At 46.3% G+C, this 18,315-nt stretch overlaps 1 protein-coding gene across 2 annotated transcripts in view; it reads left to right on the top strand.

The window, feature by feature from the left end:
- The window catches only part of LOC140393894 (signal peptide, CUB and EGF-like domain-containing protein 3), a 520,338-nt gene that overhangs the window by 423,086 nt on the left and 78,937 nt on the right, over positions 1 to 18,315 (top strand). For both annotated transcript variants that reach the window (XM_072480490.1, XM_072480491.1), the window contains 2 exons: positions 10,677 to 10,802; positions 17,715 to 17,831. In XM_072480490.1, the coding sequence (XP_072336591.1) occupies positions 10,677 to 10,802; positions 17,715 to 17,831 (243 nt within the window). The remainder of the gene's footprint in view (positions 1 to 10,676; positions 10,803 to 17,714; positions 17,832 to 18,315) is intronic.

Raw genomic sequence — 18,315 nt, 5'->3', positions numbered from 1 at the left:
TTTAATTTGCAGTCATACAGACTTTTAGTAAAACATGACATTAACAGAAATATTAATGTTGTGGAGATCTTTTACTTTCAGTGAAACTGAAGCTGAGCCTGATCCTTCCCTCCATTCTATTTTGTTTGAATTGCTAAAGCATGCTTTAGCTGGTGTAACAGATACCAGACTGATGCAGTGATGTTTATCACGGCACTATCAGCAGGTTGTTTGACTGGACATGTAGCAGGTGGGCATAAAGCAGAACTATCCATGACTTCCAACATTTAAAGTAGTGAAATGAAAAGCTAACACTGGAATCAGGTTGTGGAGCACCTTTGGGGAGAGGCAAGTGTAGAGTTAATGTTTCAGGGAAGTGGCACTTTGTCAGAACACGGTAGAAAGAGTGTGATTTGAAAAGAGGTACTCGGATAAGGGATGCTGTGAAAACATGTTTTAGTGAACACAGAATCAAACAGGAGAATTGAAGCAGATGGCACTGAAGGTGAATAGAGAAAAGATGCAAACAGCAATCACATCAAAGAAAAGAAAAAAATTAACTTCTGAGGAAACATTAATCATTCCTCCTGTTTCTGTCTTGCAAATGACATGTTAAACTGAAGCCCCATCTGTCTTCCAAGGTTGATGTAAAATACCCCATGGCACCTCTTTTGAAGAAGAGCAGGTGAGTTATCCCTGGTGTCCCAGTCAAAATTAGTGTCTCAACCAATATCAGGAGAAAAGATGATCTGATCTTTTGTATTCATTTTTATGGGATGTGGGCATCACTGGCTAGATCAGCACTCATTGTCCCTCCCTATTTGCCTTTGAGAAGATGGTGATGAGCTGCCTTCTTTAACCATTGCAGTTCCTGTGGCGTAGGTACATCCACAGTGCTGTTAGGGAGTGAGTTCCAGGATTTTGACCCAGCAACAGTGAAGGAACGGCGATATATTTCTGAGTTACTGGGAGGTGAACCTCCAAGTGGTGGTATTCCCATGTGTCTGCTGTCCTTGTCCTTTTAGATGATAGCAATTGTGAGTTTGGAAGGTGCTGTCCAAGGAGTCTTGGTGAGTTCCTCTAGATGATACACACGGCTTTTGATCTCATTGCTGTTTGTGGAACATACTCTGTACAGGTTAGTTGCCTACATTACACCAGTAACCATCCTTTAAGAGAAATTAATTTCGGACATTCTGGGGTTGCGAAAGTCACTTTAAAAAAGCAAGTCCTTTTATACAGATGCTGCCTGACTGGATGAATTCTTCCAGCATTTTCTGCTTTTATTTCAAATTTCCAACATTTGTCATGTTTAGTATTTTGATCCAAAACAGTGGCAAGGAATGGCGGCAGTGCTGTGAAGATTTTTTTTTTCCAAGTGTCACATTTTTAGTTGCTGTTTGAAACCCTTTATTAGCAACTTGATGTTGATGCTGATTAAGAGGTTAGAGACGAGTTCCCCTCTTGCCTGGTGGATAACTGTTCCAAATCAAGTGCAATATGAATCCATAGAGGTAAGGAAGGTCCTGAGTTCAATCTGAAATCTGTGCTGTGGGGGTTGGGGGAGGGGATGGGGCAGTGGTGATGGGGCACAAAGATCGGTCTCTGCATTCCTAGCTTGGGAAGAGGGCAAAACAGCCGGAGCTGCTGTTCCTGGTCACTGTGCAAAGGTCCTTTCTGGAAAGTGTACCTGTGTCTGAATGGGTATTAGTCTCATTGAATGGAAATGCCGGCGGGTTTGAGGTGGTTTCCAGGTTGTCTGCTTCGATGGAAATAAATGAGAAAAGTGTTTGAGTTGGAATGGGTTCCCTCCTGGACTCCCGGACTCTGACTCCACTCATTTTAATGTTAGTGCAGCAAAGGTAAATCTGTACCTGAGACCAGAATCTGAAATCCATCTAGATCCTGTCTTCTTTTTCACCTCAGTTACATAACAGTGCTGATTGTGACCACAGCTTTTCCTGCAACTTTCATTTTCAGGTTTTTTGTTCCCAATTTGGATTTCTTTTCTCTTGCAGTTAATTACAAATGATTAATTAAAACAAGGTAGATGGACGTCATATCAAGTAGATTTATCTTGTGGGGGGAATTTACGTTATGTGGCTTTTAAAATGCATAGATAATTGATTTTCTTGTTGCTATCTTGCCCTGAGTGACATATCAGTAATGGTTAGCATCTGCTTTCATTGCTGTTTTATGCTTATGGAATTCTCTTGCCCTCCATTTCATCTGTTTTTAGTTTTCCTGTGTCATTTAGCTTAACCTGGTTGAGATGACAATAGACACCCTGTCAGTGCTCGATGCAGGGTTTGTTGGTATGATGCAACCCTAGATTTCCTCTCCTACCCTTCTAGTGATGCAGTTCACGTCTCTGTTTGTGCTTACCGCCCCTCCCCCTCCCCCCACTCTCTCCCCCCCCCCCCACCCCCCACCCCCCCCCCCCCCCCACCCCAACCCAAATTCAAAGGTATGGCTGAAATGTGAAATTCATCAAACCTCCACACAGCTGTTTAATACCACGGGCAGTGATGCTCTCCCAATTGCCATGGAGTGCAATGATTTTGTTTTAAATCAATGGTGAGGTTACAACATGGGATCTTCGGCTGGGGAAGGGGGAAATGTTTTTTCAATTGTCACAGGCAGGATGGAAGAGGTCCATCAAGTGTTTTCCCACAGACAGGGAGAGAGGCAAAGCAGGAATCTGTGCCATGTGTCTGTATCTGCTCAGCGCTTGCTACAGCCATATATCTGTCAGGCTATCCAGGGAATGGTGTGTAACCCATGGGAGGAAATAATGAATGAAAATGGAAGGCTGGAATGAGGGGTTAATTAAAATGAGATCGTGTTAAATTATCAAAGACGAGGCATCATTTGAGTAAGCATGCATTGGCGGAAGAACTGTTTTGATTCTTTTTGCCTTTTTTGTTATTTTTTAGAAGTTTAAAATGAAGACCATGCAGAGCCATGTGATAAGGTTATTGGAAAACAGAATGACCTAGCAGTGATAGGATGAGGGACTTCATCAAAGTCGCCAAGATACAGAGCGACAGAGCGTCTAGAGCCATGTTTGACCTTGTGTCCCTCGACATGAAGAGTTTGATTCTAAGCGCTGTGGGTCATTTCTCTATGTTAAAGGCGCTATATAAATGCAAGTTGTTGTCGAATTACATTGATGATGGGAGGGTTGGTGTTTTTAATAATCAGCTGTGACCTGGGAAGAGTTCATCAATCTACCCTCCCTGTACAGCAGAGAGAAGTGTGTTCTATGTGGATAAACAAAAGAAACGTGAGAAACATCTTAAAAAGGGAATGTGACCATTGCCCCATGAATAAAAAAAGTAATATTTCAATTCTGTTGTCTGAAAAAAACAATTGCGTTTATACAGCCTCCCACAGCCACAAAAGGACCCAAAGCACTTTATAATGTTTACGACACCCTGGGCCAGTGCACAGTCAATTCCAGAACCACTTGACTCGGAGTTGCAACACAATTGGAATTAACTATTAATTCTTAGAAAATATCCAGTCTTTGGTCTCTGGCTGTCCAATAACTACAGTCGCCAGGTTTGTAAATTTAAACACAAATGTTTTTTATGAATAACAATAACTGTGTAAATAAGCAGCAAATGCAACTCGTTAACTATTTTCTAGTTCTTCTTTAACTTGCCCTCACCCTCTACACACATACCAGACAGACAAACAGAGAGGGGAAAGAGGGATATAAAGAAAAATAATAAGCAAAGTAAAAAGCATGAGAATCTCTTGTTTCAGATGGATGTCTTGCAGTACACCTTTCTTCAGTCAAGACCTTCAATTGGAGGTTTTTTGCTTTCAATCTGTAATGGTTTTCACTGTAGACTCATCCAGGTGTCAAGACCTCTGTTCAGGTTCAGCAAACAACATGTAGGCAGTATATCTGGCGAAAGAGCGAGAGAGACAGCAGCTCACAGCTTCTTCTCTCAGCATCCAGGATCTGACTATCCCTTCCTGGGTTCTCTGAAAACCATCCCACTCGGGTAGAAAACAATCAGCGCCTGTGGCCAGGCAGAATCCGGGGCTGGATTCTCCGCACCCCAACGCCGAAATCGCGTTTGGTGACGGGTGGAGAATTCAGTTTCTGCATGAAATTGTGGGAGTATGCCATGCAGAGTATCCACGACCTGAGGCCATTGCCAGAGGCCCGCCCCGCTATACTCCGCCCCCCAACCGGCCAAATTCCCGACGGAATATTTCTAATATGGTCCCAGCCTTTCGGGAAATCCGCGAGGCGGCTGCGGGCTTAGTCCACGGCCGCCAGGGTCGGGGTGGGCCGTTCGGAGGGCACGGCAGCCTCATACGGGACTGGGCCTTTATTGTGCGAGCAGTCCGGGTTGGGCGCGTGGCCGATTGGGGGCACTATTTCCATGGTCCAGGCCCGTGGTCTGAGTCCGCCATGGAGCATAGCGCGGCCGCTGGAGGTCGCCGCCATGCGCATGTGCAGCCTCTGACCCGGAAGTGCGGAGGGCCGTAGCTGAAGCTGCGAGCTCCATGACGGCTCCTTGCTAGCCCCCTGCAGGGCTGTGAATCTGTGGCCTTCTCACGTCAGTTTTTCTGCCGTAAAAGACCACAGTTTTAACGATGGCGTGGAGAATCCAGCCCCTAGCCTTTGGACAATTCATTGGCCACCAGCCAACCAATCAAACCGAATCCCTCGATCTCTCAGGTGCCAGAAAGTCTGAGTTCTGCTGTTGAAAAGTTACACCTCGAATAGCACAGTAAATTATTTTGTAACTTTTGAGTTCCTCACTTCCTCTGCTCAACTTAAAGGTATAGTTCTATTAACTATCTACGGATCGAAGTGATGACGACAAAGTAAAAGAAATGGGAAGTAAGGGAATCAACGGGAAGGGCGCTTACTTTAAAAGTATAATTCACACGGTACTGTAGGTAACGAGGCCACCAAAAGGAGCAATGTGATAATATTCACATGGCTATTGTTTTGATTGTGGAATAAATATTACCTAGGTCAGTCAGGAGAACTTCCTTCCTCTTCTTTCAAATTGAACCATGGTATTGCTTACATTCACTGGAGCGTGGCAATGGGGGACCCAGTTTAATATCTTAGCCAAAAGTTGGATGATGTTGCATTAATGTTAGAGGACCACAGGACGCGATTTACTGGCCGTGTCTCACCAGAATCGGAAAGGGATGTGTCCAGTACATCCTGCCAAAGGCCTCTTCCCGAATTCCCGAAGGTCATTACGCGAGATCTCGCGAGATGTTTTGGGTTCCAGACTTGCATAGTTAAGTGATTAACCACGCTGATGCCTGATTTAACCGTTACCCGGGATCTACCGGCTTTGCTGAGAAGACCTCAGCCGGGCACTATTTAGCACTGCTCCTCACAAACGGGGACAAGGCAGAATAGCACTTGGTGGGAGCGGGGTCTCCCAGGTGATCGGAGACCCCTGGGCGGTTGACTTCTGGGCAGGGTGGCACCCTGGCACTGTGGCATTGCCAGCCTGGCATCCTGGCTGTGCCACCGGGGCACACTAGCACTTCCAGGATGCCCAGGTTAACAGGGGTGACCGGCTGGCATTGCCAAGGTGCTCAGGTGGCATTTTGCCCATGCTGGGGATCGAGCTCGGCAGCACCCTGCCTGTATGAGGTGGGGTGCGGAGGGTCTGGCTCCCCGATCTCTTCCTGTACTGATGTGCAGGAAATGTGACGGAGTGCAGCCTCTGTGGGCGTTCCGCACTGTAGCCCGGTAAAAAAGAGTGCTGTTTGATTTTGGTGAGGATGTTAGCATTCGCAGGGAGCACCAGTCAGAAGTATACAAAGAAGGTGGATCATGACGTCAATCAGTGTGTTACTCTGATTTGACTGCAGCACTGCAAATTTGAAGGTCAACTCTCTTAACCCCACTAAGCTGAGCATGCACTCAGTGTCAGGAAAGATTGCCCTTCAACCGTATAAAAGGAACCATCAGTTACTTTCAGGCAATTAATTGCTGATAATTCCCACTGGCTCTTACTGTGATTGTCGAAGTGTGCGGTGGTTTGCAGAGTTGTTTGAAGTTGCTGAAGTCTAAGGGAATGACACAGTGCCTGCTGAAGCACAATGTCCGGACTTCAAAGCTCCTGCACAGACACTTGCTGCCAGCCATGGACGCAGTATTTTCCATCGCCCTTGGACTACAGCCTGATGAGGAGAATGAGCTGATCAAGCTGCTTGAAATGGGAAGAGTAGAAGGGCTCCCAGCAGGAGATCATATCGACACCAACATATTCAGGGAGCAATTTTCCTGCCTGAGTTACATGAACGAATGGTGTGTCAGGCACCTCCACTTCACTAAGCAGACCTTCAGTGAAAGGTGGCACCTGCCGCAGCCACACCTGCAACCTCCGAACAGGGCGAGGCTGACATTGCCCGTGGCTGTGAAAGTGACTGTGGCCACGAGCTATTATGCGGTTGGGCACCTTCCAGGCTGGTGCTGGATATTGGCAACATCTCTGAGTTCACCATCCACTATTGCAAAGTGAGAGGTCACTGAACTTCTATGTTCCAAGAGAGCTGAATATATTTCCTTTCCTCCTTCCAGAGCGAAACAAGCAGAATGAGCGAGTTCCCCCCTGGGGCAGGGGGATACTGACTGCATGTACCTCACTCTGCACGTGTTGTCTGCCAACTCTGAGATGTGCAGCAACCTCAAGGGATTCAACTCAATCAACGTCCAGCTAGTGTTCAACCATGTTTGGTGCATCATGCCGGTCAATGTCTAGTTGCGTAGCAGCCAGGTAGCAATTATAATAATAATAATCTTTATTATTGTCACAAGTAGGCTTACATTAACAGTGCAATGAAGTGATGGTAGAACAGTGGTTAGTACTGTTGCTTCACAGCACCAGGGTCCCAGGTTCGGTTCCCGGCTAGGGTCACTGTCTGTGCAGAGTCTGCACGTTCTTCCTGTATCTGCGTGGGTTTCCTCCAGGTGCTCTGGTTTCTTCCCACAAGTCCCGAAAGGTGAGCTGTTAGGTCATTTGGACATTATAAATTTTCCTTCAATATACCTGAACAGGCGCCGGAGTGTGGCGACTAGGGGAGAAGGTGAAGACTCCGCACAGACAGTGACCAAAGCTGGGAATGGAACTTGGGGCCCTGGTGCTGTGAAGCAACAGTGCTAACCACTGTACCATAATGCCTTCACTCTACAACATTCTACTGAACTTCTTCTTTTGGGTTACCATGGCAAAGCAGAGAATGACTACTGGGAGGCAAGGGCCATCCACTGTCCACGTGGTTCATTACGCTGGTGCGTAACCCATGCACCTGTTGGCAACATAAAGTAAACCAGGCTGCTGCATGGAATGTGATCGAGCAGGCCATAGGGGTGCTGAAGAAATACATTTACTGTGAATCACCTTGGAAGAGTCCTGCAGTACTCGACAGAGCAGCTGTCAAGATTCATGGTGGCCAGTACTGACTGCTCAGTCTCTTCATCATTAGAGCACAGCACTTGCTACAAGGTATATGACATTCAGCTGAGGAGGAGAGAGGAAACGGCACTCGACACTGCCCCTTTCTGTGCGTGATATCTCACCCTGTGCAGATCATGCCCTTAAACTACCACCGGACAATCAGAGAGGCGAAGGCCACATCGGCCCTCAGGCTAGCTCAGGTTCGTTGAATGTGATTGTCACTACATGCCGTAAATTGTGGTTTAGACGTTGACCCGGCATATAAGATGACCCCCCATTTCTGGTCCCAAAAATCATGTTTTTGCACCTACTCAGAGTATAAGCCAAGCCCCCTTTTCAGCGACAACATGCTACGCCCACCCCACAATTGTAGAATTCACATACCGGTCCCTTATACGAAGAAGGCATTTCAAAATGGTGACCATTCACATGCATGCCGGCGGTTTACTTTTTTACGAAGCATTTAGGTCCACCCCCATTTTTGGAGCGGTTTTCAAGGCTTCACAGTCGACTTATATGCTGACATTCAAAGTAAAGTGAAGTAAAGTTACCATAGGCCCAATGACCATAGGCTGCTTTCCCCTTTGAGGAGGGAGAGCTAACTAGTGGTGATTTAACCTGAGGGTCACCTCAGGGGAGGGGCGAGGTTGAGAAGGCGGGGTCTTCACGAATAACCTCAGCCGGGAATTGAATGCGTGCTGCTAGCGTCGCTCTGCATCACGAACCAGCTGTTCAGCCAACTGAGCTATGCCAGCCCCATATACAGCAATTCTTTACTCCAAGACTGCTCATAGTCATCTATTACGGTAACAAAAATAAAAGCAGAGACCCACGAACTAAAACCAAAATGTGCCTCAAGCAACCATTTATTAACTAGTGTGTGTGAGTGAGTGTGTGTGTCTGTGAAGAGAAAATACCTTCAACATAATCTGGAGCTCACAGCAGCCTCACACGAGCAATTATCAAACAAGATGTGTTTGAGGAGTGTTAGAATTCTGCAGTGATTATGGAGAGTGAATTAAGCCTGTAGAATAAAAACATCTTGCAGATCAGAAGTAATTGTTTCCTCCTACAATCGTCCCCCTCCCTCACTGACCCCTTCAAAAAATATTGAATAGAGATGAAGCTCAACATCTTATTATGCTGCAGTCTGTGGCGAGCTAGGAAACATCCCTGTTGTTATGTGGTTTATACTCATATTCATGTAACTGCAGATTTGATGGCCCTCTGCCAGTAGCCTCGGGTTTTGGAGTGCATTAACCTCCACTTAACAGCTTCTAATCTTTCAATTAAAGTTGACATTGGATTTTATTAATGAAATGGTACATTCTTTCTTTTTTATTTGTTTTTTCTAATCCTTTAATTTTTCCCTTCCCTGCAGTCACTTTTTCCCTTTAAATTCTTCATTCTTTGAACCTTTCATTTTTCTTTCCATATTGAGTTTTCTAATTTTAATAAAAATGGATTACTCTGTATTAATTTCCCTTATTTTTTCATCATTTCAGCCTCTTTTCATCTCCATCTTCCTCAAAGCATTGAGGTAGAAACTGTTTTGAAGCTGTTGCTATGGCTACATGCTCACTGAAGGGAATTATTTTTAGGCCCAAAAGCGAGCAAATATCAGAAAATGACCCTTATTATGATACACTTACCAGAAACTGGCCTTTGCGAAACGGAATAATGAGTCAATGGTGTTGCCACTCATCTGATCCTAGGTCATTAGATTGTTGCCTAGAAACCACAACAAGGCCTTAGTAAATTGCTAAGAGTAATACAGTTTGTGTGTAGCAGCTGTAAACACCACTCGCTGACAACCGCAACACAGCATTTGGATATTTTGGAGAGGGAAGTCGTTTTGAAAGGATATTGGTTCTGGACTGATTCCTAGCAGGTCCTGCTCTCTGTGCCTGTACCTTTGCTGCTTTGTACCCAGTTTGTTCACCACCTGTGCCGACAGATTTGCCCTCCTAATTTTACTCACTTCTTGTTGGTCGGTTGACCAGGATGCTGTTTCCCAAATCGCTCCCCAGTTGTGAGAGGGACTATATTTCCCAGTTATGAGAGACAAATTGTATGACTCGTGATAGAATGCACGAGTGCACGAGCCCGATGTGCCAATGAGCTCTTGACATTCACACACCACCACAATTTGCATGTTCTCTTTTGGAACATCTTTATTCAGGAAATAGAAGCAAGGTCTTCATATCACCAACTGTTCTATAAATAAATGTTGTGACCAATCAATTTATGTGGATCTGTGGGGAAATGCATGTTGCTGAAGGGATAAAGGTGCATTGACTTGATGAATGATGTTTGGCAAGGCCAGGAAGAAAATTTGAGCATTATTATCTTCACACCTCATGCTCAGATACCAGGATGATGTTCAATGCGGTGTACGTCAGTATGTTGGATTTTCATAGATATAGTGCACCTTTAAGAAGAGATATTGGCCGGAATTCTCTGGTCATTGGGATTCACTTTTCCCATTGTTAGTGCACCCCCTCCAGCGTGTTTCCCGGCGGCATGGGGTGGTTTCAATGGAAAATTCCATTGACAAGTGGCAGGAGTAGAGAATCCCTTCACCAGTGAACGGTTCGCGGCCAAGAAACATGCAGCTGGGGGACAGGAGAATCCAGCCCGCTGTTCTCCAGAGTTCATGCTTCTAGGATTACTTTGCAGTTTAAGCATAATATGGAGTTAGCTAGTAGCGCACAGCATAAGAAATAATGGGGAGACTTGAATTTATATAGCACCTATCACAACCTATTACAGCCAATCGGGGACTGCATCAGGGTTACGTTTAAGGTCAGATGTTCAAATGTTTACCATGAAGTAATGTAGCAAACGTGGTAAATCTGAAAAATCTTTTGTTCGGTACAGACAAATTGGTTGCTGCAACCCCTCTACCAATCCTACTCCCTAGACGCTTCCACTTAGGACCTTTGGAAGTTGCGGTACTGCATTGAAAAGATGAGCCACAGCCCTGGAATCCAGTGTAAACAAGATGTGTGTGTGTTGGGGGGGAGGGTCGCATGCAAGTTTGCATCATCACACACTCAGCTGTCGAACTCTGCTGTTGAGGGGACTAAGTGGAAGAGGTACCCAGAGCCGCTGACATGCCAATAGTGATGACCTGGGAACCAAAGGAAAAAAGCAACGTAAAGTTAGCTTAATTGTGTCAGATCAGGACATTCTTAATATGAGCCAATTCACTTTCTCTTTGTTTGTGTCTTTTTTCAGATATCGATGAATGCAGCATGAACCATGGTGGCTGCAAGAATGGCTGTGTTAATACACTGGGAGGCTATCAATGCTCTTGCCCGAATGGCAGCTACAAACTCCACTGGAATAAGAAAGACTGTGTGGGTATGTGAAGAACTCTCATCTCTAGCATCCTCTAGTGGCACCAATGGAAGCAGCAATCCTGTAACATTACTTAATGAGAAACACTTCATGCTCAAAGACATATGATTGTAGGTCACCTTACGTGTCTCAGCAACACCGCCAACGCTTCACATGCAGATAACTGCTGTGAGGCGCAGTTGCTGCTGTTATGTGGCTCATTTCTGAAATAATTTGAACATGAAGCAGTATATTTTCTCGTTGGGAGGCAGGAAGTATTTGTTGAGGCTGGGAACCTCAAAACATCTGAGAGTTGGATTATATTAGGGCCACTTATCCCCTGAGCCAGGGGTGACGTTGGACAAGAGATGGTCTGGTTGGGGCAGAGGTGGCAATCACAGTCAATAAAAGAGGGAAGCTCACCCACATTCTGCTGTTTATGGAAACCACACACTGCACCTGGAATGTGAAATGCAAAAGTTACATTGAAATCCGTGTATGGTCACTTTAGTGATGCATTAAATGCATTTGAAAACTGTCTTTATGGCGCTACACAGGAATTTTTCGCTAAGTCACATAAGGTAATATAAGGACAGATGACCAGGAGCTTGGTAAAAGAGCTAATTTTTAAGGTGATTCTTTTTTTTTTCCACAAACACACATTTATTTCCTTCCAACAGCCTTTGCACAAAACTCTTAACTATACATCACCTGACAGAGGCCACCTGAAGCCCTTTTACATATCAGTGTCAATTTTTAAAAAATATATATTTTATTAAAGTTTTCAAACACAATCTTTTCCCTTACAAATCAAAAAAAAGAAAAAAAGGTAACATGATAACTGCAATACAACATTGTTTAACTAACATGGTAAACTAATAAAATAACACAAAGTAATACTCCCCACCACCCCCTCTTCCCCCTCCAAAAACCCAAACAATTTACCCCCCCCCCCCCCCCTGGGTTGCTGCTGCTGGCCATCTAGCTTCCCTCTAACGTTCCGCTAGGTAGTCGAGGAACGGTTGCCACCGTCTGGTGAACCTTTGAGCCGATCCTCTCAGCGCAAACTTCATCTGCTCTTTTTATGAACCCCGCCATATCGTTTATCCAGGCCTCCAGTCCGGGGGGTTTCGCTTCCTTCCACATGAGTAAAATCCTACGCCGGGCTACTAGGGACGCAAAGGCCACGACATCGGCCTCTTTCGCCTCCTGCACTCCCGGCTCATCCGCTACTCCAAATATAGCTAACCCCCAACCTGGCTTGACCCGGACATTCACCACCTTCGAGATCACTCCCGTCATTCCCCTCCAATACCCCTCCAGTGCCGGACACAACCAAAACATATGTGTGTGGTTCGCCGGGCTTCTCCCGCACCTCCCACACTTGTCCTCCACTCCGAAGAACCTGCTCAACCTTGCTCCCGTTATGTGTGCTCTATGCAGCACCTTAAATTGGATCAGGCTAAGCCTGGCACATGAGGAAGAGGAATTTACCCTGCTTAGGGCATCAGCCCACAAACCCTCCTCAATCTCCTCCCCGAGCTCTTCCCATTTTCCCTTCAGTTCGCCTACCAGCTCCTCCCCTCTTCTCTCGTCTCCCGGTATATCTCTGACACTTTGCCCTCCCCGACCCACACCCCCGAAAGCACCCTGTCCTGGATCCCTTGTGTCGGGAGCAGCGGAAATTCCCTCACCAGTTGTTTCGTGAACGCTCTCACCTGCATATATCTAAAGAAATGTCCCCGGGGCAGCTCATACTTTTCCTCAAGCGCTCCCAAGCTCGCAAACGTCCCGTCTATAAATAAATCTCCCACTCTCCTGATTCCTACCCGGTGCCAGCTCTGGAATCCTCCGTCCAGCCTCCCTGGGGCAAACCTATGGTTGTTCCTGATCGGGGACCACACCGAGGCTCCCAGCACACCCCTCTGTCGCCTCCATTGCCCCCAGATACTTAATGTTGCCGCCACCACTGGGTTCGTGGTAAATAAAATTTACCGGCACCAGCGCTTTTAAACTCGTCCCTTTGCAGGACTTCATCTCCAACCTTTTCCAAGCCGCTCCCTCTCCCTCTATCATCCATTTACGAATCATCGCCACGTTGGCGGCCCAGTAGTAGTCGCCCAAATTCGGCAACTCCAGTCCCCCTCTGTCTCTGCTACGTTGTAGGAACCCCCTCCTTACCCTCGGGGCCTTCCCTGCCCACACGAAGCTCGTGATGCTCCTATCTATTTTTTTAAAGAAGGCCTTAGTGATCAGTATAGGGAGACATTGGAACACAAATAGGAACCTCGGGAGGACCATCATCTTAATTGCCTGCACTCTGCCCGCCAGTGACAGCGGCTGCATGTCCCTTTTAAGGTGATCCTTAAGGGATGGTCAACGCTAAGAAATGTAGAAAAGTCAGAAAAATCTCAGTATATTTTTTGGATCAGCTTCTCCAGCCAATAGAGTTTGTAATGTTTATTTGACATTAACATCCCATTTAACATTGAACCTGATATTTTTTCAAATTCTTTGTCAGGGAATGTGTAAGATGTAAACTAGGCACTGATAGTCTGATGATTCTTTGTAAATAAAAGCCCAATTTAATATTTCCGTCTGTGCCTGTGACGTAAAGGTGCTGGTTGTCACGATTATGAAGGTTTTTAATTACTTTCATCAACAGTAAAACAATACCAAAATCATCTCCACCAAGTAAGAAAAGCTCACACATAGGCCTATATGGTTCACATTAATAGCTCTAATCATTTGGTGGGGTGGGTTAAGGAAAATTAATCACAAATGCCATGCAATCAGCTCATGTTTGGTACGAGTTTGCCCCATAAATTGTGTAGCAGTGTACTGTAGAGTGCTGAACTCCCTCCTGGATTTTACTTTCCAACTGGGGGCGTTGTCTAAAACAATCTATCCCTCCAATTCTCATTACTTTTGGTCTGTTCCCTCTCAGAGAAATGTCACTTTCAAGTGTGTTAGTGTTAAAAGACCTTACTGTTTATACTACTCAAGGAACCTAGCTGTCAATCACTGCGGTGGTGTCAAAGTGCTACCCATGGGGGAGGAAGGACAGATTGTTCCCACTCCCTGCGAGATCATTTCTTAAACAGTTCATCTGCACAAGGTCAGATTCTGCTTTGTATCAATGTTTTCTGCTGTAATTTCAGCCCAAGGATATCGAAGGTCTTTATGCCAAGCATCCCATTGTACAACAGCTTGCTAACGTCTGCACACTAAGTTTTAAAACCCCTTCCCTTGGGGAATTAGGAATAAAGTACCTTTTTAATGGCAAAGCTACCTCCAGTTTGTGCTGTAAGTACTCTCGCAGTAAAATATTTCTGAAGCCACAACATCCCGAGGCAGGATCGGCTGGTTTAGCTCACTGGGCTAAATCGCTGGCTTTTAAAGCAGACCAAGGCAGGCCAGCAACACGGTTCAATTCCCGTAACAGCCTCCCCGAAAAGGTGCCGGAATGTGGCGACTAGGGGCTTTTCACAGTAACTTCATTGAAGCCTACTTGTGACAATAAGCGATTTTCATTTTCATTTCTTTCCCTTCAGCAATCAGTGTTGTAAAAGCTTCTGGCCCATCTAGCTTAAGCAGGATTTATTTGCCAAGTATTTCTCAAATACACCTTCAAAATGCCTTTGTAACCAATGAATTCGCAAAGTTAACCGACTGAGTTAGAGCCACGTTTCATGTCGGCTGCCCAATCACATAGTTGTCGAGAACTGTATTTAAAGTATTTTTATTCACATTTTTAAACATTTTAACACTTAAGGCATACACCAGTACAAAATAAAACCAACATAAAACCTGAAACCCGTCCTCCCTAGACCCTAGCCAACACCCCCCAGCAGCTGACGGCAACCAGGTCCTTAAAATCTAGTTTAAACAAAACCCAGTTGTTATAGAACCCCTCACTCCCCCCCCCCCCCCCCCCCCCCGAGCAAATTTCACCTTTTCCAAGTACAAGAACTCCATTAGATCCCCAACCACACCAAGACACAGGGTGGGGAAACTGACCTGCACCCCAACAGAACCCGCCTGAAGCAATCAATGAGGTGAAGGCTGAAACATCTGCCCCCGCTCCCGTCTGCAACTCTGGCAAGTCCAACACCCCAATATGGCCCCCAGGGGACTGGGCTCCAAATCCAAATGCAAGACTGCCGACACAGTGCTGAAGAACGACTTCCAAAATTTCTCCAACTTTGGACAGGAACAGAACATATATACGTGATTGGCTGGGCCCTTCCCACACCGCTTACAAATATCCTCCACCCCCTCATACAATCGGCTCATCCTCAACCTCATCAGGTGCGCCCTATGCACAACCTTTAGCTGTATCAACCCCAGCCTCTTGCACGAGGTTGAGGCATTTACCCTCCGCAACACCTCACACCACAGCCCCTCTTATAAGACCATAAGACCAAAAGACATAGGAGCAGAATTAGGCCACTAGCCTATCGAGTCTGCTCTGCTATTCAATCATGGCTGATATTTTCTCATCCCCATTCTCCTTCCTTCTCCCCATAACCCCTGATCCCTTATTAATCAAGAACCTATCCATCTCTGCCTGAAAGACACTCAGTGATTTGGCCTCCACAGCCTTCTGCGGCAAAGATTTCCACAGATTCACCACCCTCTGGCTGAAGAAATTCCTCCTCATCTCTGTTTTAAAGGATCGTCCCTTTAGTCTGAGATGGTGTCCTCTGGTTCTAGTTTTACCGACAAGTGGAAACATCCTCTCCACGTACACTCTATCCCGGCCTCGCATTATCCTGTAAGTTTCAATAAGATCCCCCTCATCCTTCTAAACTCCAACGAGTACAGACCCAGAGTCCTCAACCGTTCCTCATATGACAAGTTCTTCATTCCAGGGATCATTCTTGTGAACCTCCTCTGGACCCTTTCCAAGGCCAGCACATCCTTCCTTAGATACAGGGCCCCAAACTGCTCACAATACCGCAAATGGGGTCTGACCAGAGCCTAATGCAGCCTCAGACGTACATCCAAGGTCTTGTATTCTAGCTCTCTTGACATGAATGCTAACATTGCATTTGCCTTCTTAACTGCCGACTGAACCTGCACGTTAACCTTAAGAGAATCGTGAGCAAGGACTCCCAAGACCCTTTGTGCTTCTGATTTCCTAAGCATTTCCCCATTTAGAAAATAGTCTATGCCTAAATTCCTCCTTCCAAAGTGCATAACCTCACACTTTTCCACATTGTATTTCATTTGCCACTTTATTGACCACTCTCCTAGCTTGTCCAAATCCTTCTGCAGCTCCCTTGCATCCTCAATACTACCTGTCCCTCTACAGATCTTTGTATCATCTGCAAACTTAGCAACAGTGCCTTCAGTTCCTTCTTCCAGATCATTAATGTACATTGTAAAAAGTTGTGGTCCCAACACAGACCATTGAGGCGCACCACTAGTCACCAGCTGCCATCCTGAAAAAGACCCTCTTTATCCCCACTCTCTGTCTTCTGCCAGTCAGCCAATCCTCTATCCTTGCTAGGATCTTACTCTTAACACCATGGGCTTTTACTTATTTAACAGTCTCCTATGCGGCACCTTGTCAAAGACTTTCTGAAAATCTAAATAAATCACGTCCACTGGTTCTCCTTTGTCTAACTTCCTTGTTACCTCCTCAAAGATTTGTCAGACATGACCCCCCTTTGACAAAACCGTGCTGACTCAATCCTATTTTACCATGCACTTCCAAGTACTTTGCGATCTCACCTTTAATGACAGACTCTAAAATCTTACCAATGACCAAAGTCAGGCTAACCGGCCCATAATTTCCCGTCTTCTACCTCCCTCCTTTCTTAAACAGCGGTGTTACATGAGCCACTTTTCAGTCCTCTGGGACCCTTCCTGCTTCCAGTGATTCCTGAAAGATCACCACCAATGCCTCCACACTTTCCTCAGCTATCTCTTTTAGGACCCTGAGGTGTAGACCATCTGATCCAGGTGCCTTATCCACCTTCAGACCTTTCAGTTTCCCCAGAACCTTCTCCTTAGTGATGGCCACCGCACTCACTTCTGCCCCCTGATTCTCTTGGAGCTCTGGTATCCCACTGGTGTCTTCCGCCTGGCACTCTTCCAGCGCCATCCCCAACTCCTCCGCCCACTTGGCCGTAACCACCTCCAGAGATGCAATATCTTCCACCAAAATCCTGCCATAGATCGCGGAGATGACCCCCACCCCCAGTCCCATCACCGACAGCACCCCCCCACCTCCAGTCCCATCACCGACAGCATCCCCTGCAACAACGAGGAAGGTGGTGCCACAGGAAAAGTCAGGAAAACCTTTTTTGTGAAATCCCGCACCTGCATATACCTGAAAACATCCCCCAAACTTCCCCCCCCCCCAGCTCCTCCAAACTCACAAACTGCCCTTCGAAACACAAGTCCTTCATTTCATCACCCCTCGCTCCTCCCATCCACGAAACCTAGCATCCATCCTCGCTGGCTCAAACCCATGGTTCCCTCGTATCGGCATCAGCTTCGACTCCGCCCCCAACCTGAAATGCTGCCAAAATTGCCTCCATATTTTCAGCGTGGCCACCACCACGACCGGACTCCTCAGGATCTTCCCTGGGGAAAAAGCCTCCAACCCCACAACTTCTCGGCATTCGCGCCCAAAAAATAGTAGAACAGGTTCGGAAGGGCCAGGCCCCCGGCTGTCGCCCTCTCTGAAGTACTGTCCTCCTAATCCTTGTCACCTTACCTGCCCACACAAACAATGAGACCAACTTATCGTCCGAGTGAGAAAAGTGACAGGATACGATCAAATGCCTGTCTTACTTCCTTCTCCCTCCCCCACCCCACCCCACCATCCAATCTTCAAGTGAAGATTATGCCCTTTGTATTTGTTTCCTGTTGTTTCACTTCAGCTTTTCAGGATGTGTGAAATCGATTTCTTTTCATTTGCAGAGGCAGCAAAGTGCCTGCTGGGTGCCAACCCTCCTCGAGCACAACTTTCCTGCATCAAGAGTGGCAAGAGGGAGACCTGCTCTCTCAGCTGTGCCTCCAAGGCTCACTTCCAGGCAGGTAGGCATCATTGCAAAGTCACCAGAAACCGACGGTCCTGATCAGCATTTCAGACCAAACATTGAGGAACATTGGATGTCCTCGCTGGGTGTTCAGGGGAGGTGGGGTTGCCAAACCTCCAGGTCTGCCCTGGAGTCATCAGGAATTAAAGATTGATGCACTATCAATTACCACAAAGACGAGAGTAGTAGAATAATCGAGGCTTTATTGAGCAAAGATGTTGTGCCTCCTGTAGCTGCCACCAGAATGGCTGCAGCACCGGTGAGCACACACATTTATACGCCGCCTACTGGGCGGAGCCAGCAGGCAGGGATTTACCCATGTACCTCTACTGTACGGGCAGTGCTGTAATACATGTAAAACAACTAGTGGTGACTACCACAAAGATAAGTTACAGGATGCCGCAGTGAGCAGTTTATCAGAAAATACATCGAGACATTAAACAATTTGGTTTGTTTTTATCTGCGTTTGCTAGTGGAACTAA

This window comes from Scyliorhinus torazame, chromosome 17, assembly GCF_047496885.1.
Source record: "Scyliorhinus torazame isolate Kashiwa2021f chromosome 17, sScyTor2.1, whole genome shotgun sequence".
Taxonomy (NCBI): domain Eukaryota; kingdom Metazoa; phylum Chordata; class Chondrichthyes; order Carcharhiniformes; family Scyliorhinidae; genus Scyliorhinus; species Scyliorhinus torazame.
This window is presented reverse-complemented; position numbering and strand designations above follow the sequence as displayed.